At 35.0% G+C, this 20,981-nt stretch overlaps 1 protein-coding gene across 3 annotated transcripts; it reads right to left on the minus strand.

Annotated features, from left to right (window-relative positions):
- Positions 1-1,837: 1,837 nt before the first annotated feature.
- Positions 1,838-14,206, minus strand: LOC103496297 (cyclin-T1-3-like). 3 transcript variants are annotated; one of them, XM_008458088.3, is made up of 7 exons: positions 13,887-14,206; positions 13,074-13,309; positions 12,033-12,114; positions 4,383-4,517; positions 3,713-3,888; positions 3,463-3,614; positions 1,838-3,145 (listed from the first exon to the last, which is right to left on the minus strand). In XM_008458088.3, exons 2-7 carry the CDS (start codon positions 13,304-13,306, stop codon positions 2,208-2,210), a joined length of 1,716 nt encoding a protein of 571 aa, XP_008456310.2. In that variant the 5' UTR covers positions 13,307-13,309; positions 13,887-14,206; the 3' UTR covers positions 1,838-2,207. The 3 variants fall into 3 exon arrangements, with proteins under 3 accessions (XP_008456310.2, XP_050935608.1, XP_050935609.1); XM_051079651.1 differs by having other exon boundaries at positions 13,883-14,206; XM_051079652.1 differs by lacking the exons at positions 12,033-12,114; positions 13,074-13,309; positions 13,887-14,206 and adding an exon at positions 5,954-6,053.
- Positions 14,207-20,981: the final 6,775 nt, after the last annotated feature.

Genomic DNA, 20,981 nt, shown 5'->3' on the forward strand with positions numbered 1-20,981 from the left:
GGAACAACTTGAACTTGATGAAGTTCACCATAAAATGGAAGAAGTGCCCCTATGACACAGACACAAAGCCAAATTGGTTATGCTAGTCTGATGATGATGATGTCAACATTTGGATCAGGATATTGTGATCCTAAGGTCAGTATAAGATATTATGATTCGGGGATCAATCCATCATCTTCATACATAGATGCCGATTCAACGACTTCTTACATGCATGGACACGAACATGGCCACAAAGAACATAACGAATATTTGTACTATGAAGCACTGCAGAGGTATCAGATCGATAAGAGTACCAACAATAACCAGAGAACAAGGAGAAGCCAGAACAACATAGAGTTCAGAGTTGACAACTCGAAATTGAGACTGAGCTCTAAGCTTTGCTCCTGGTGGTGCGCTTGCTTATGTGTGTTGTCTAATCTTTTTTGGAAGAAAGTTTCAGTCTAGTGGAAGGAATTGCATTTTGATGCCTCCGGACGGAGAAAAAAAAGGCTATCAAAAGGAGTGCTTTGAACAAGATCAAGCCTACGTTATCTTGGTCTATGTGGAAAGCGTTCCTCCTTCGGAGTTTTTTGAGTGAAATTCATGAGTCCTTCAGACCTATCATGATTTCTTGCATCTTCCTTATGTCAAAACCATCCGAAGGCACGAAACAAAGCGACTGTTAAGGAGTGCAACTAAAGAAATCCATATAAATCTATGGATTTGAGCTAATAAGCAAATGAAAATTAGTTCCATTCACAAGTTTCGCAACAAGAAATTAATATGGTAGAACGAACAAGTCCTTCACACCTGTCCTACAACTCTAAAGGAATTTTCACATTAGCTTTCATTCCACTAAAACTTATGGTGTCCTAATCTTCTGACATTTCTCTTCTTGTGTCTCTTGATGGAATCCCCAGGTTGTGAAACACATTGATTTTCTTTTATGTAATTTGGTTGTTAACAAATATTTTAATTTATATTTAATTTTTTAATTACGGGTCATTATTAAAAAACGGTTCAACAATCATATTTTTCAATAATTAAAAAATACAATTATGAATTTTTCATAAAATTAGTGACAAATGAATGAAAGATAAAACACATAATCTGTAAATGAACTAAAATTTCAATATGGTCTGATTTAATTATTTAATTATTTTGAAACAATCATCCAAATTTCTCATATTGGAAAGAGGAAGGCAATAACAAAATTTAAATTTTACAAAAGTATTTAAGAAAATGGAGGCAAATAGAGAGAGAACAAACAAGGAAGTAGAAGGCAATAACAAAATTAAATCTTGACAAAAGCATTAAAGAAAGAATGCATGATTTTGGATTATTGAACCCAAGACTTTGGAGAGCCAACAAAAATTACTCCATTTTGATAAATATTTTTAGAACTACAATATTTTGGTACCTTTATCTAAAATTTCCTAATATCACACTATGGGATCAAACAAAAGTTAACGATATAGTTAATTTAAATTTTTTTTCATCTTCTTTCAGGAGTAACATGTCGTCACAGTTGATGAGATTAGATTTTGTTTGAATGCTTCTTTTGAAATTTTTTTCAAAAAGCTAATAGTTTTTCCCCATGAAAACAATAGGGGTACAAGACTAATATGCTGAACTTGTTGAAGAGATGTAATATAAGGAGGGAACATCAAAACCAACCGTTGTGTTAACTGTTAAGCAGGTCTTCCATGATCAAACTCTCAATGAGATAAATAGTTTTTCGTCATCAAGATTGTGAATAGACCACCAACGAGTGTTTCACGAACAAGTTTTATTGTTTATTTGAAACATTTGACACAACTGCATGACTGAGCTTAACTTTTTTAAAATTTATAGCTGACTTATAAAAGTAACAACTAATCATCACATTTTGATGCTGATATCAAAGAGACCCTCAGTGGAGTACTTCAAAATCGTTGCTGTGTTAAAAGTTGAGCATACATGAAAAGCATAGCAGAAGCTGACATTCTAAGAGGGATCCACAAGAGAGCATAGCCCTTGATCTGAATTTCTCAAGTCAATATATCAATTTAATATTGGACATAAGTGATTCCTGAAATGACTAGTACCTAAAACATTCTGAAGAAAGAAACCTCTGGTGGAACTTCTCAAACATAATTTTCTGGCATACGATTCTCGTGGTCCCTCTTTGGTTTGACCAGCTGCACCAACACGACATGACACAACTTGGCTTCCCTTCGAAAGTTTTATCCTGTGAGCTCCCTGCCTCTCTTACGACTGTTAGACTTGGGAGAATCTTGATACCCATAACCGACTTCATTAGCATTTGCAAACTCCCCTTCTTCTATGTTGCTAGAATCTAGAATATATGACGATTGCCGCGTTCGTTGAGGATGCTCCTCTTTATCATCCTCTTGATACAAATCATCGTATTCTTGTTTATTCGATGACTTATTCCAACTTTGCTTCTGTTCTCGCTTGTTTTTCTCACTGCCAACAGCCATCTCAACACCAGCTTCCAACTCCCTTTCAATGAGATCATCCTCATCCATCAATTCTTTTTTCTGGGTCATGCTGCCAAGAGACTTCCTTCGTTTCTCGAGCGCAGCCTTTACTTTGTCCTTATCGATCTTTTTGATAACGTCCTGAGATTTGCCAAGTGTAACTTCTCTAAAATCCTTATTTCGAATTACATGTTTGTCTTTCAATTCCATTGCATCCCTCGTCGTTGCTTCATTCATTTTCATATCATTTCCATGTTCTTGCTCAGCCAATCCCTCTGACTGATGCTTTAGTGAGTTTTGAGTGTTTCCTTTGTCATGGAAAGCCGATGGCTCCATCTCCTGTCTAACCTTAGATTCACTACCTGTTTTGTGATTGGAAGGACTTCTAAAATCTACATTCGAACTTTCAATACTATGATTCTGCATTGTTCTTGATGGCTGGTCACCTGCAAATGAGTGTTCAGATGCTGGCCTAGATGAACCACCTTTTGAGGTTCCAAGTCTTGAGGTAGCAATAACTGCACCAAGTGCATGATTGTCTACTATGGCGCGTTCTTCGCTGTTGGTAGGAGCTTTTGTAGGGGTTTGATTAGTAGGACCACCTCCAATGCTTCCCTCAGCTTCACCAGAAGGGGGCAACCGATTTTGTTCATAAAGTTCTAACATTTGATTGCTGACTTCTGCAAAAGATAATTATTCACTGTTAGATTCACATCCAAATATTAGAGGGGAAAATGAGAACGGTTTTTTTTCAAAAAAGAAACAATGGAAAATGAGAACAGTTGAAACATATCATTTTCCACGTGCATCACTTGTGCATGAATATATGATTTAAAGAATTAACTTATCCCTGGCATAAAATGAAGATTTTTTCTCAGTACACGATCTATGAAACGAAGGCGAATTTTTCAACGTGTACTTCAACAAAATGAAGTTCAATGCACAACATCAGTTTTGGGTACGTTACTACGTTCAAAGAAAATGCATTGACACTGACCCTCCAATTGCCGTGGGGTGACATCAAACTCTTGCCACCACACCTTTTCCCCATCTGATGGGAGTTTAACTTTGAGAAATTTGGCAGCAAGGAAAATGGCACCGGCCGCAATATGGTGAGGCTTAAATTGCAAGCAAAGAGATGTCCGCAATCTGCATACCACATCCCCATTTCAAGAAAAGCGAATGGAGAAAAGCCATCTATAGGCAATAAAAAAACCAAGGCATGCAATCTGCCATACAGCCCATACCCATCATTGACGAAATTCCAAGCTACTTGAGCCAAGGCATTTTGAGCAACTTTGAATTTTTTAATTGCCTCAACAAGGGGTTTGTAAGGATGGTGCACATTAAGATCAAAACCAAGAGTTGCAAGAACAACCCTCTCCCCAAGTAAAATTAACTCTTTTTGCCGTTCATACACCTCCTGCAGGAGATTATGTGAATATGTTGATAAATAATTTAATTGTTTAAATAAATATATGCTTTCACTTTCATCTCACAAGGTAGACAAATTAAGAAGTATGACCCAGAATCGAACTGAAAAACTAAAAGACAAAACCATGATGGCTCTAAAGTTTACTTCCACGGTTCCACTAAATACTACATTACTATAGACCAAAATTTTAGATGACATGTGTACAGACCACAATACTATTTCGTTTAAATTGTAGCCTATCACGATGATCATTAGAAGTTTACAATGTTGCTGAAGGCAAAAATAAAAGAGCTACTAGCTCACTTGTAATTAGGACAAAGAGGAAATACAGATTTTAAATACACAAAGGCACAAACAACAAAGAATAAATCACCCAGTATTGTAGACTAGAATAAGCAATAACGTCAGAAATGAAAAACACATGGTTACAAGATCACCATAAAATGTGAACAGAAAACAGACCCACTGTAACCATTTGATACCTTTTGCCTAATTTTCTGGGCTGCAGTAGGATCCTTTTTGTTGATGATTTCATATGAGACCATGATAACATCCTTCAATGGGCGAGGAGTTTCTTCAACCTTTCCTGCGAGAAACATACACACTGTCGCAATTGTCTGCAAGAAAATTAAACTAAACTGAGGCGCTAAAATAACATCATCTATTCAAACATATATAAGCTCAACCCAAACACCTTTTATGAAGCACAACAGAGGAGACTTGTAAAGACAACAAAATTCTCACTACATACAAAAATGAATCGAAATTATTCATTGAAAATCTCTAGGTTGCATTTAACTCGTAGTCGTGAGAAGAGGGCTGGTAAGTGATCATTGTAGATAAACATTTGAATCAAATCAGCAGACTTGGGATAAAATCAGAAACCCAAAGAGCCAAACACATACAGAACTTCTACGTTGAAAACAGAAACCCACAAATAACAGAACCAAAAACTACTGGGCTAAAAACATAGAACCTTGTATAGAAATCTATAACAAAACCTACAAAGAAGAAAACAAATAACTTTTGGGCTAGAACAAAGATGCTTATAGAGAAATCTATAACAAAACCTATGAACAACCGATTTGAAAACGGAAGGAGACCTTGGAAGATTTAAAAACGGAAGAAACTAAAAAAAAGTAACCAATTAACCAGAGAACCAAGTCAAATTGAACCGAACCAGGCTGATTGAACTGAACTGAACTGGAGTTGGTCTAACACAACCGGTAATCTGAACCAAACTGATCTAAAGCTGAAACCCACAAACACTAAATCTAAACGTGAAACTAAAATGAAACCATGGTCACAGGCTGATGTGCAAAGTTTTGAAAAGAGAGAATTGTAACCAGCTACAAAAAGTGAGGTGAGGCATGAGGCGAAGGTCTGTTGGATCTAATAGGTTGGAGTGGTGAAGCAGAGTTGATCGTGAAGAACTCAGACGAATTGTGAACAGGAATCTAGGTCGATTGGATCTGGCCATGACGACAAAGGTAGCAAATGACCGCAAATCTGGTCAACGGTGATGGCAGAGGTTAGGGGTGACGGCTTGGAGTCATAGATTTGGGCGGCAACGAGCATGAATCTAGGGCTGCGGGAGTCAAAATGCACCAGCACATTTAAAGACTGAGATGCAGCAGAACAACTATACTCAAAACCCTAAAGGTTGCGGGTCTGCCTCCACCAACGACTGATTGACGAAGGAAGAGATCAAATGGGGCCATGGTGACTAGAAATCAACAAGACAAAAACCCCAGAGCTTTGATACCATGATAATTTTACATGATAAAGAAAATAAATCAAAGTATCTAATATCCTTTTTCATTGGTGGAGAAATAGAGACCAAAATACTAATAAAGCAAAAATACAAATATGGAAAATATTAAATAGGAATAAACCCAATAAACCCTAATTTCCTTTGAAATGTCCAAGGATTTACAAAAGAAACTTTCCCAAAGGGTGTACAAGTGAGATCCCTTCAAAGGGTATACAAAGACGCTTTCAATTTGTTATTAAAGAAAAAAAAAAGAGAAACTACGGCTCTTGATGGCCTTACATTTTACACCAAAGAAGGCATTTGAGATGGCTGACTCCAAAGCCTCCTTAGAAGATTTGTCTTCATCGTGAAAAATCCTAGCATTTCTTTCTTCTCAAACCTTCCACAAAATAAGACGTAATTTGTTGACCTTGAAAAGATATAATCAATGATTTAAGCCAACTAAGACTGTCATTAGAGGAAACAAAAGCGCATTGAAAAACTTCAAATACTTCCGACCATAACTCAGCCACAAAAAGGCCAAGGGAGAACAGATGGCTGCATATTTGGAGGCCTTTTTGACATCAGAACACCGAGATGGAGAAAGAAAATTCCAAGGACAGCGCTTTTTTAAAACTCAAGGGCACATATGCACAGTCTACAGAAGAAATCCTGTTCAAGTAAGGTCGTTGCAAGGACAACGTTCTTGCAACCTATCCATAGTGTTCACAGAAGGACGAGCAATCTCCCAAACCAGGAATTTGGTTATTTTAGGGCAACTGATATTCTATACAAGAGAGAAATACACCTATTTATAGAGTTTTATTATAAGTGGGGGTAAGAAGAAATTAACTTAGAATACTAACAAATTACCCAATTAACCCCTATTCTACTTACATCATAGATTAAATGCATTAAAGAAAGATGTGCATTTGTACCAAGGTAGAGCGAGATAGGTAATGTGTTCAAAAAAATCGTCAAAAGAGCTCCCCATTTCTTTGAAAATGCAATTGTTCCTCTCCTCCAAGTAATCCAGATAATCCTCCTTTTGTTGATGAGAGGACGGCCAATTTTGCTTTTCTTAGGTAAATCATCCATCCAAATGACATAATATAAATCTTTCACAAGAGGTTCAACGTACCCACCAAATTATCCATAAGAGACTTAACCAAAAATGATAAAGAAAGTTTGATAGTTCATATCCATGAATCAAGAGAAAGATGAAGGCTGACAAAGAACAAAAGTTGAGACAAAGGAGCCCATTCAACTGTCTCCAAATCATTAAGATTACAACGAAGATGCAAGTCCCAAGCCTCAAAATCCTCAATCCGATAATGAGAAGGACAAAACAAAAGAACACCACAACTTTTCTCTTTTTGATATCTGTGAGTGTCCAGGCCAGCTCACACGCATCTCGACTAATCTCATAGAACACCCGTCAGACCCTACAACATTTGGGTCTCAAGGTAACTTGTAGGAAATTAATTTTTAGGTATGTGGCCACCATGAATTGAACCCATGACCTCATAGTTAGTTATTGAGACTATGTCTCTTTTTTACCACTAGGTCAGCCCATGATGGTTAACAAAAGAACACCACAACCAAACCAAGGATCCTTTTAAAAAGAAATAGAGGTACCAATACCTAGGCAATTTTGGGTGCGAATAGCAACCAAATCAAAGGTCTTACAAATGAACTGCTAAGGAGATTTGGAAGAACCACGAATCACAGTCAGCCAAATACAAGGAGGAGAATAACTTAGCCACAATGAGCTTTCTCCACAGTGTCTTGTTCAGGCAGAATTTTGACGACAGAAGTTTCTAAATTTACATTATACATGTCATCATCACTATTAAAGCCCTCTCAAAAAATTCACGAATTAATTTATTCAATCTCTTAATGATTTCAAAAGAAGCGATCTTCCATACTCTCTTAGGAAAGCAAAGTTCTTTTTTCTCCTTGAATCGATAGGCAAACTGTAAAAAGCTACACGTGTATAAGTTATGAGCTAGAAGTGTGACAATTTAACATGGTTCAATTGCAATGATAGTCACCACCATAATAAGTGAAGGTCGAAAAGGTCAAGCCTAATGAGCAAATATGCATACTAACATGATTTAGAAAGAATGAGTTTAATTAGGAAATATTCTAGGTTAGTTCCTTTTTTACCCACACTTATAATATAACTTATAAATAGGAAACTTCCCTCTTGTATGAAACAGATTATTATTCTAATAAAAGATTCACAATCTTGATTCTAGGAAGATTTCTCCTTGAGGCTACTTAAGTTACATCAATTTGGTCTCAGAGTGATCACCTCGGCCAACATAATTGTCACTGTTGGAAATCCGAGAAACTCTTATTGACACAAACCACAAAAGGAAGCTTCGTGAGTTATGCTCGTTGCCGAACAACACACATCTAATCAGGGGGAACCCTTGAATTCTGAGAAAGAATGAAAGAAACCATAGATTTATCAAGATTTTGCAAGAATTGACTATTATCAATCAAAGATGTCCAAGAAAAAACCATCAGTTGGTATAGGAAAGAAAATCAATTTTACTTCCGAAAACAATGTTGTACTTTTGTTCAAGTGATTCAGAAGAAGAATGCCAACATGCTAATTTTGCGCATGTCCGATTTTCTCAAAGAACCTATAATTGTCCTCATTGGAGATTTGATTCTAGTGATTCTAGTGACTTTGATGATGTTTCTAAGGTAGTTCGAGACAGAATAGCAACATCGAGAAAGGGTTCAACAATCCAATCAAACCCATTTTTTAAGAAGTCAACGTAAAGGTTGAAAGGATGAATTAGAGAATCATCAAGAATGTAATTTACAGCCCAATAAGAACGTTTAAAACTCAAAATTACTCTTTTGGTTACAAAACAAGACTAAGAAAGGTTGACTCACGAAAACCAATGGATAAGTCCTATACCCACTATGAGATTGAAACATATTCAAGCATCCAACAAAATGATTACTTTGATCCCATAGCATTGGAGGAAATAAAGAAAACAATAAAAAAGTCCAACATCCATGGGGGAAAATGACTCAACACATAGATCAACTATCAATTCATTTGCAGGAGTTCAAGAAAGAATTGGTTTCATATATTAAAGAAAAAAACAAAGGAAGCTCCATTAGAAACTTTTCAAATAGAAAATCTTGAAGATAAATTTGGAGAAGATCTTGTTGAGACTGTGATTGGGAAAAACCCACGCGAAAGGAGTAGAAGATCAAAAAGAATAGTTCAAAAATGTTGATCTAGAGGTAGTCTCAAGAGAAGAAGAAAAATCCAACGAAAAAGATAGAAAAAGAAGTATCGAACATTGACACCCTAAACATCGAGACAAAAATCAAAAAATCAACCAAGAACAACATACCAATTGAGTTGAAAATCGATTGACATACATCAAAGAAATTTAAGTAAATGATGAAGAAGATATGATTCTTGAAGTGTTCTATTAGGAAGCTAATTCTTTTGTGATTGGAACTATGATTACAGTTCTGAATGAACTTGATGGAAACTTCTCTTTTTAATTTATGGTCAATGGAGAAGTTCATTTTTTGGTTGTTCTGTCTCAGGTTAACTTTTTAACCAGAATAAATTTGCTCAAAATGGTTTGACCATATGCCATTGAACAAGTTTATTTCATTCCCTGTTTGCTTCATTTTTCTTTTTAAAACTTGAGGTCGATTTTTCTTTTTGGAGGGATAAAATGATGGGAAGAATGAGGTTAATTAGGTAATATTCAACTTTCAAGCTTAATTCCCTTTTTACCCCCACTTGTAATAAAACTCTATAAATAGGAATCTTCCCCTCTCGTATAAAACACATTATCATTCTAATAAAAGATTCACAGTCTAGATTCTTGAAGGATTTCTCCTTGAGGCTACTTAGGATACAACATTAGAAAAAAAGTGTACCCAATTGGCCCAAACGGATAAAGGAATATTAAGAATAAGAAAAAAATAATTTGCTCTTAAACATACCGAGCAGAGGTGTAAGAACAAGAGCATGCATGTATTTTGCAAATATCTACACCATGAACAAGTTGCAATGACACAATTGTGACATAACCGTATCAATGACTAAATCAGCCAGAGACTGATCAAATACTGAATTTCAAACAAAGAGGGAGAAGAAAGTTTGAGTTATCAATATCACTGCAATGAAAAATACCTCCCAAACATAAGAGTAAGAAGAAGCCCAAGCAAACCTTACAAAAAAGGACGTGTGTTACAATCCTAAAGATTCTACTTCGTTTATTTTTTATTTAGTTTATAGATTATAGGGTTTTAGATATCAATAAATATTTATCCTTTGTATCTCAACAAAGTCAATCTCGGTAGTTAGTGAATCCCTATAATCGTACTTAGTACTTTGCTTAGTTTTAGAAATCTTTTCTAGTGAGCTGTTTTAGTTAAATTGTGGAAATCTAGAAGGAGAGAGAATTGTGTACTGTATGAGTCTATTGGGAGGTTGTGATTCCTCGTAAATCTCTTTTAGTAAAAATGGGGTGGAGGATTTGAACCACAAATCATTTGTTCCTCAACGTACATTGGTGTCAGGTGAATGAGTTTATTAACAATTTCTTTCCTTCTATTTCTTTTTATCTTGTATTTCAAAATTGGGTCCATAAGATGTTAATCGATGAAGTAAATGAAGCAGAGCCAATCAAGGTGGCTTACGAGCAACCAGATACAAGGTCTAGAGAAATTTAAGAAACAGGATTTTGTAGTGCCTTGATGAACCTAAGCATTGATGTATACAAGTGTGTAATTTTGATAAGAAACTAATATTTTAGTTTCAAAAAAGATAGTGCAAAAGAAGGGAAGATGAGATATCTCCACTACACCTACGGTGTTACAAAAGAAATTCCCTATTGGAGGATTGGACACTATAATTTCAAAAGTCTTGGATGGAATTCTAACAAGATCCTGAAAGGTGGCTTGGTTAGTGTCTTCCCCTAAAAAAAGCTTTACCTTCCAAACCAGTATCTACATAGTTCATAGAAGCACAATCTCCCATTGGAACATAAGATTCCACTTGACTTTTGAAGCACGTATGTCATATGAATCGAAAGAAACAGCCATGAAGTTTGATTAGAAGACCAAAGACTAATGAAGGTATGAGAGAATGGATCTACAAAAAAGAATGGCCCAATCAAGGAAGCACTTGGAAAATTAATAGAGAATGGCGTCCCTTGGAATTTTCTTAATAAACGAACCAACTTTTCAAGATCCTCAACCATTGGCAATCATAAACGAAGAGCACCTCCACATGAGTTTACAAGTTCATTAACATATGTCAAACCCTAAACCTCTTCCCATAACCTATCAATGCTCAAAAATATTGCCAAAGTGGCCCTTGTTGGGAGACAGAAGATCCAAAATGACTTCTTACAACCAAGACAAGCCAAGAGTTTAATTATTTAAAAAATGGATGATTTTGAATGGAAGCTTGGAAGTAAAATATTGTGGCTTTTATTTATGGGGACAAATAAATTTTGGTTTAGAAAAAAGAGAAAAAGGGTTATGTATTCTCACTTATTATATGTCAGTAAATAGTCAGGGCACAAATTTTGAATACAACAATATTAGAGATTGCACTATTTATATATTGATAGGTACTGAAATAAACTTCCTTTATTATAGATTATCTAACTATTACATCGAATTTTCCTCCCACATGAGAGAACCCCAGACACTTGTAACTGAAAGACTACCCACCCCATCCTTACATAATAAATTTTTATTTAAACACATAACTTAATAACTGTAAAATAACTCCTTTCATAACCAACTTCTAACCACCAGAAATTACCCAAGATGATCATCCTACCGATTGGATGATTCACCCAACTCACTAGCAACCACTTCCTTACCCTTTCTTCCTCTACGAACATTAATGATGTAAGACCAGTGCCCTATCATATATCTTTGAAATTCCACCTAGAATGGATTTGGGATTCCCGTGGTCCATGGACATCAAACATTCAACAAGGGCATTTTTCATAAAACTCGTCACCCAAACATGAAAAGGGTATCTCAAGTTCTCAAAGGAAAGCCATTCAACACATCACAATGTGAAAAGAAACAGAACAAAAGCCACTGCTATAAAATTTAAACTTGTAATCTATAGGTCACTGAAGCTCCTTAATCTTCAATGGAAAAACATCAAGATCGAATACATAAAAAAAGCCAGCTTTAAAAAGACTTTTTATTCAAAAGCATCTGAAAATTTTCAACAAAGAAAATGCCAGCAAACCAGATCAACAACCGAATATAATTTGTCCAGCTTGAGAAAACAATTCTCTTATTCTTATGTACACAAAATAAATATTTCTCAAAAAAAACTGGAGGATGAACTTACCCTTCGGTCATTCTTTGCATGAGATTGCCGAAGAAAGAACCTATGGCAAAAAATTATTGCTGTAGCAATGGTTACCTGGGGACTGCATAATAAAAACAAAACCCACAAAGGCACGAATAGTAGTTTGAGATAACAGAATAATCACTGAGGATAGCTAGAGACAAAGAAAAGTAAACTGCAAATTCTTAATCTCTCTTTTAGAAAGAAAAATAACTTGTATTAACTATTGGATGTCCCCAAAGGAACAGCCTGGGTTAGCACTGCCAAGACTATCACTTCGGAAATTTTTCTGAAAGAAACATAAAGATCTTTGAAGAAAAGCATTTGCTATGGCAAGAACGGTTTGATCAAGTCGACATTGAAGCTTCATGTTCAGTATTCTCATAAGGTCAATTGCACAAATTGGAGAATCTTATTTTCCTCCTAGCTCGTTTCTTTTTATTCTTTCAATGTTCTTTAACTTGTGTCCTTGAAGATTTTATTTTCTTTTATTAATCCACATAAAAGTTTGACAATATATATAGAGGACAAGTATTGCACATTGCACCCGCTTCAAATTCCCATAAGTGCACACAATTGAAGCCAGAAATAAGCCAATCATCCTCCACAAAAAAGCACCCTTTGTGATCCCAAAACTAAATGGAAGAAATATGTTCAAAAGAGCCAAGCATTCATGGGGAAGATGGAGAGAGAAAGAAGAGAAAAGGAGGCACAAATGAAGACAGGAAGCCACTTAAAACAGTTTAATAAAGTTCTTTGTCGATATAATAAAATAAATGCATTTACATTTTCTAATACATCTAAGTCAGACAATAGAAAAAAATCTAGAGCGTATTTAATGTCACTCTTTAACAACACTTGGAAATAAATCAAATCAAGGAGTGAATGGAATATGTTTCATGAGATGATTCTAAAGAAACCGAAACTGAGGGAACAGAAGACAAGGAAGCAAAAAAACTGAATGCCTTGCACTGAGGAAAACAGAATGGAAGGCATAAGCCTTAGGGCAATATCACGTTCAAAGATTGAAAAAGTACTCACACTTTAAGTCTCATTCCCAAATCTTGAAGAAATGTACAGTACGACTTGCGTAAATATGTCTCCTTTTTCAAGTCAATCCCATCTTGTTTAGAAGGTGAAAATTCCTCTAATTCCTTCCTAGAAAAATACCATCGAGAGCCATCCTCCAACCCATCCTGTGAGTGCTTCGAATCACTATTTTCATACATTGCCGAATGTGATGGATCACTAGAAGATAAATTCTCCATATGCATATCCTGTTACCCAAGAATCACACACAACGACAGCTTATTCAGGAAAACAGAAAGATAGATACAATAAAACAAACCCAGTAATTTACAAATTGCAATCACAAATCCACAAGACAGATTCAAAACTCAAATAAACAATGACAATAACATGCTTGTGAATTAGCAATAACATGACACTGACAAATCACAAAACAATTTCTCTCATAAAAAATTTAAGAACAGTGGTATATCAATATGCCCGTGTAAACTAATTAAGATGATAACACCAGTGCTCAGCAAATACCCAACGCCTCAACTCCAAGCTCCACGAACAAAAACAAATAAAAGGAAAAATGTCCAACTCCAACACCCGTGGCCAAAGAAAACATCAAATTACCCCCATTCCCTAAGTTCGAGCAAATCTTCCATTGACTTCCGGGCAAAACATTCAAAAGAAAGCCCAAAATTCCAAGCAAGAAAATCGTAACAAAAGATAACGAGTATTCCCCAAACTAAAAGAATCAGATTCAAACAAACAAAGATTGCACAAACAAAAGAACGGCTCGTTTATATACAAGATTGATAGCCAAGTAATCAAACCTACAGCGATTAAGAACCCCTTTACAAAGTGGGAGGAGAGGAGAAAAGAACTGTGGGAAAATTGAGAAGAGTCGAGCAATTGGTGAAGTGGAAGGAGATAAATTATGGGTAGGAAAAATGAGGGCTAATGAAAATGCCCAGAAGAAAAAGAGAAGAAATTTGGGGATGGAGGGTTAGGGTTTATGAGGAAGAAAGAATGAAAAGGAGTGAAGAGTGAGCTAAGCTGAAGAACTTTGTTGGTACTTTGAGTCCGGGGATCTCCATTTTTACGCTGTTTTTTCCTTTCGTACGATGGGAAGAACCCTCAAGATAATAATAATAATAGTTAACTAATGGTGATGACGATAATAAATTAACTATACTATTTGATTTCTATTCATTTTGAAATTGATACCAAAACTATGGATAATTGGCCAAAGTAGTACATGTTTTATTTTACGTATGAAAAGTAGCGTACTTTTATAAAAATTTATAAATTTATTTTTCTCGATCAATTTCGGTCAACCTCATCCCCCAAAATCTTCTCAAAATTTAAAAAATCATTTCAACATAATTTTTCAGTCCATCTAGGTAGAGATCAACAACGAGATTTTTGGGTTTTGTTTTTAAATTTCAAAATAAAGGGTATTCTCCAATGACCAAAATACACTTAGAAGCCCGAACGTTACATATTCGTAAACCCTAAATTATGTCCTTGTTCCAATTGATAGACGAAACATGTTTGCTCCCAAAATTGAAGAGATTTGTCTAATTTTTTACTCGCTTAAATTTCAAGAAGTCATCCTCAAACTTAAATCTATGAAGGTGATTTACTTTAAACGATTCCATAGTTTAGGGTTGGATTTTAGATTATGTGATAGTGTTTTCCGTGAAATCTGAGGCGGATGGAAAATTTTATAGTTGGTTTTTTGTTGTAGTTGGATGTAGAAGTAGATTTTAATTAAATGCATGTGGTTTCTTTTGATGAATCTCAGCAATTTCTTCAATCTAGGTTCGTGTAGATGAAGAATCTCTGTCGGGATTGATGAAATTGCCCTAATATTTGTTGAATGAGTCTGAGATTTTATTGCGTTTCACATGCATTTTGTAGGGTGATCTCGGAGACAATTTCGTCCAAAATTGGTGCGAGATATATCACAAAATGTATATAAAATCCTTATCTCGTGGCATCCCGGTGCATTGTTGTCCAAGTTCAATATCTTAATTCATGTTATTCTCAGCTAAGATAGCCTTGAGTTTTAGGACAAATTAGTGATTTTACTTTGTTATGTGTGTGTTTATATTTTGCAAACGCCTTTTGTCATCAAAATCCGCAATTCCAACTTCTTCCTTGTAAATGTGACGTGTTGTTTGCACTTAATGAAGACTGTCTCAAACATTAAAAATAATAATAATAAGTTAGCACATATGCATATATATATATACCATGCATCATGCAATGGAGTTGCATGCACCCACCTGGGTTGAACGTGATTGAGTCATAGGTCTTCGAGTCCTAAATGACACATTACAATTCATTTTCTTTTTCCACTTCACTATAGCATCTTAGGGTTTTCGGTCTTAATTAGCACAAAAAATAGCATAATCCAACAACTTCCATACTATAGCACTTCTTCGCTCCTATTTACTGGCCATGGGCGGTAGTTGAATCGTGTGGTTGAAGTGTCAAGTATGACAACTATCATGAGTGAGAGAATGACACGTGTGATCGTTCGGAGAACTTCGTCAACAATCATTTGGTCGTTATAGTTGAGCATAGAGTTGAAGACATGTATCTTGCAATGCTTTATGTCAACCGCAACTATCAACCAATGTTGTTTTAGAAATTAACTTCTAACCATGATCTGCGATCCTTAATGATACCAATGGCGTAGTCAAAGAAGATCTTAGTTTTGGATCGGTCCACAGTTGGACATAGGAAGTTTGGTTCATCCATACGTCCTTGTTACCATATTGAATTAACACCCCTATTGTCATCCAAACATGTAGGAACCATTTCACTCGCCTGAATTGAATCCTTATAGAACACGGAAAAGAAAAATTAGAAATACTAAAGCATTCATCAATCTAATTTCGATAAAGCCTTTTTAAGTAGAGAGAGGTAACCATAAATGATTCGTCTAATACCAAAAACTGGTAGATGCACAAATCCATCCTTGAAAGCATCTTCTTCCGCACATGCATCATCAATAAATCCATGGTCTATAAAAAAGTAAATTATTAGCGGCATAGCATATTAAATAAATAACATGTAACTGTAAACTTACATCTCTTAACACCCAAGTGTTTTTCTCTAATGTCTGGAAGAAATCCTTTTTCCAGAATGTGTAAACAACAGTTCGCTCTACGGTTTTGATCTTCGAATTTCTCCTCCAAGACAATTACACCTCCACTAGCCAAAGGGGATCGTATCTTGATACCCACGGCCTCTCTTTGACTTCTAAAACATGAACTATAGGCGAGGGTTCATTAGTCGATTCTTTTTATTTCTTTCCTTCATATAGGCTTCTTTCTCTTACGTTGTGGTAGAGGTGCGTCCTTGTCCTGCAATCCATTAAGATTTAGTAAATGACCTTAAGTGATCCTAAACCCTATACCTTAAGTTCTGCATGTTGTACATACCTCGTCCTTATCTAGTAATGGTTCGATCGGATTTCTTTAGTAAGCGTTTGTATGTTAAAAGGAAGTCCTTCAGATTGTTGTTCCTCATATGGTAGGATTGGAAGCCTAGCACAACGTCTTCAACCAGATTATCCACCATGTGGACTATTGATTGGGCCACGATATCTTCAATCGAATCTACCATGGATCTACCACTGATTCAACTAATCTTTGCCAACTTGATGGATCTCATCCACATCAATGTTGTGGTCCTCGTGTACATGTCCATCCTTATCACCTTCTTTCTTACGATTGTTCCCATCATTGGTGTCTCTTGATGTTGCATGAAGATTCTAAGACACACTCTGAAAAAAATAAAAAATATGTCAAGCCTAAACGATCATGAACCAATTAATTAAACATTCATGTACTGCTTAATTTAAATGAAAACAAAAAGAATGCAAACATAACATACCTTGACTAAGACCATGAGCAACTCTTTTATGGCTGATAACTCAGTTGTAAAGGATGACTCCATGTAGTCTAATCTAGAATCCATGTGGTCCAACTTGAACTCAGTGTTGTCCAGTCTGGAGTCCATGCGGTCCGCAATGGCTTCCGACATGGGCTCCATGTATGTTGAAGGGTTACTAATGTCAAGAGTATAGGCATCAGGGTTATCCTCACGACTCACGAGGATGGGCAAGGAGTGGAAGTTGATGTTGAGCATAAGGATGAGTAGGGAGAGCATCATCATCTCGAAGATGAGCAACCTATGCAATGGGCGTTTTGTAAAAGGAATATCAAGACTCCAATCCAGATATGTACACTCCTCTTCTGTTGGCTCAATCACTTGTATATAGCCTGAATTTGGAACATCAACCAACAATATATTAGTTATTAAACCTTAACCCTAATGCAAAGGTGAAATAACCAAAGAAACCAAAACGTACCAGTTGCGACTTGAAAACCAATGACTCAATCACTTTCAACCCAGGTGAGTAAGTGAAACTCTATCGCATGATGTGTGGTATCGCATCATGCGATGCCTATTAACTACCTGTCCACTTATGAACTATTGGGTTTTATGTCCTCAAACTCGTAGAAGTCAATGTAATCTATTGATTGTCATTAATAAAGTGTTATTTTTGTAATTTTAATAAAATATTATTTATTACTAATGTTGTCTTAATAACTTAAATATAATAAACTAACATTCAAAGTTATTTGATGAGTCTTGAACTATATGTAGAGACATACATGGATTAGTATATACAACTTAAGACAGATAGGGATAGGGTTGATCCCTATATGTCTCTACATATAGTTCAAGATTTAGGGTTTAGAGACATATAATTCAAGATACAACTTAAAGTGTTTATTATATAGGGATAAGACTGGGTACCTTATTCTAGTAATACTATGGATACGACTCACTTTGTATTTGAAACAAATGCGCATTTGTGTAGATGACATACAGGTGAGGGTATCCTATGCAATGAGTTTGCATAAGATCAGATTATGAAATAGTAACCACTAGATGTAACTTTATTAACTAGTTAATTTGGTTTCTATTTCATTAGGATGACCTAGGTAACTTAGTCTTAATTCTGAGTATATTATGAATTCCAGTTCATGAGAGATTGTTATTTGATTTGTAATGGTGAGATTCGCCAATTTGTCGACTTAATATGCTTATCATTTTGGGGACAATACCAAGTGAAGAGCTGAAAACATAATCACACAAGATGGAATTCATTCCTTCCCGACTTTAAAGTAAGTAGATGAGTGTTTTCTTAAATGGTGTCTTTGAAAGTTGAACAAAGAGTCCTACCCTCTCTATGGCCAAAGAGGGGTTTTTGTTTATTGGTCGGACCATAAACAGGTTGTTCGTTAAAGGAGCACTGGTATTTAAGGACTAGAAGTAACCTATCGATAAAATAGTAATTTGACCTAGCTGGCGTTACAAACACTTTGAGGGACTAACTTATTGTTATTGGTATATATCTGTGGACACAAAAATATATATAGTGAGAAAAGTTCAACTGTGAGTCTTTAGTAGAGTGTACACACACTTAACAAATATTGATTAATATGGTTAATGAGTTCAACCAATTAATTTCATATCGTTGTAGCTTATGATCTGTAGGTCCATTAGGTTTCCTTCCCTAGCTCGTAAAGGGTAATGAGGTTAATATATATTAATTGTAATTTGAAATGTTCAAATTTGTTTTGGGAATTAATATAATGTATTGCGATACATGATAATATAAAGTTTTTGTTTTAATTAAACTTTATAATATAAATTTAATTTTTAGATATGATTCAAAATTAATATATAAGAGAATAAAATATTTGAATGATTTCAAATATTAATTTAATGTGAATTAGATTCATATTAAAACTATAAATTAATTTTTAATGTGCATATGATATACATTAAACTATAGTTTATGAGAGAAATTTATATATGAATATATTCATATTTGGATTAAATTAAATATAAGATATTTAATTTAGCAATTAATTAATTTGAGAATTAATTAAAATTTTAATTTAAATCTATTTAATTAAACTAAATTTAATTAAATTAAAACTATAGGTTATGCGAGAGATATTCATTTAAATATGATTTAATTAATTATTATTTTAATTAATTAATTAATTATTAAATTAAATAAATAACTCCTTTACGTCGTAGTTATCTAGGGAACATGGCATGCTTTCCCACGTATCCTAATCTCTCGTCCTAACTTCCTCTTCTTGGAAGTAGGCAAATAGAGATATAAAAACAATTTTTCTAAGTTCTCTGTATAATTTTTAAGAAAGAAAAAGAAAAAACTCTATATTCTTCCCAAAAATCACTTTGGTTCCCACAAACCAAATTCTCAAATTGCTCAGAGATTAGGGAGGTTTTCAAGTGGTGGTGCCTCATTCTTGCTGTTTTGAGTAGATATAGAGACTTCAATGTATGTAATTCTTGACAGTTAAAAAACATCAAGAGAGTTTGTTTTTGTAGTAGTATAAGTATTTTTTTCTCTTTATTTCTATTTTTTTAAAGTATGCTTAGCTTTTAGGTTACAATAATTTAATTTCTGTAATTTTTCCATTGTACTGGTTTTTCTAAATCCCAATTGAATTTGAGTTAATGGTTCTATTTAATTACTTTTGTTGCAAACAGGTTTTATCTATTCATGGACAACACCATCTCATACGCTCAAACCTAAAAATGGGACAATAATGTTAACAAAAGAACAATAGGCACAAAACTATTGACTACTGGAAAAAAAAGCATAAAATTACTAACCTAAAAGACGAATGGACATATAGGCTATAAGACTCTGGGGACTTATTGTTTTTAGGCTTCTTCTTATGCAAGGCAATTTTTCCATTCAGTGCCCCTTTCAAGCTACCCAGGGTCTTAACCCATATCAACTCACTCTAGTTGTAGCTTACGATGCCCTTCAAATCATCTATGAGGCCTAACATGATCTAGTCCATGTGTTGCCTCCTCTCTCTCTCCATCATCGTTAGCTCGATGAAATAAAATAGGGACATCTTCGTTGCATCCTTCTCACTCTCAAAATTTAGGGTTGGGTACTCTTGGTTCAACTCAAATTCATTCATATTTGTTCTATTGTCCAAGTATAACTGTCTCAATCTAAGGGCTTTCTCCTGTTTAAACTGAACGACACATCTCGTCTCAAACCTCAACCTTGTGATAATATCAAAATCCTCTCGTCTAAAGAAGACCTTCTGACCGAGTAATTTAAAACTAATTAGGTTGTTTCGTTCATCCTCGAGTTATCTCAACAAGATTTAATGACACAGAGGTCCATTAAACATCAACCTAATGTCCAAGAAATGACCAAACATGGTTTTCCTAAACATATATATCTGCCTAGGTGTTAACTTATTTTTTATGTTTGAGATGGTCTTTGCTAAGTGCGGACAATATGTCAAATTAGCTAGGAAGAAGTTTGTAGTATTGATTTTGGTGACAAGAGGTATCTGCAAAATAGAAAACACACATAACAAAGCAAAATCAGTAATCTGTCATAAAACTCGAGACTATCTCAATTGAGAATAACATGAATTAAGCTATTGAAGTCGGGCAACAATGCACCAGAATGTCACAGATAAGGATTTTATATGCACTATGTGATGTATCTCGGACCAATCTCGGGCGAAATCGTCCTCGAGATAATGCATGTGAAACATAACAAATCGTGAGACTCATTCAACAAATCTTGGGACAATTTCATCAATCTCGATCGAGATTATTCATCTATACGAGCCTAAATTGATTAAAGTATCGAGATTTATCAAAGGAAACCACCTGCATTAAGTTAAAATTGACTTCTACATCCAACTACAACAGAAAACCAACTTTATATTTTTCCATTCGCCTCAAATTTCACAGAAAGCCCTATAACAAAACCTAAAATCCATCCCTAAACTATGACATCGTTCAAAGTAAATCACTTTCACAGATTTA

This window comes from Cucumis melo, chromosome 11, assembly GCF_025177605.1.
Source record: "Cucumis melo cultivar AY chromosome 11, USDA_Cmelo_AY_1.0, whole genome shotgun sequence".
Lineage (NCBI taxonomy): Eukaryota > Viridiplantae > Streptophyta > Magnoliopsida > Cucurbitales > Cucurbitaceae > Cucumis > Cucumis melo.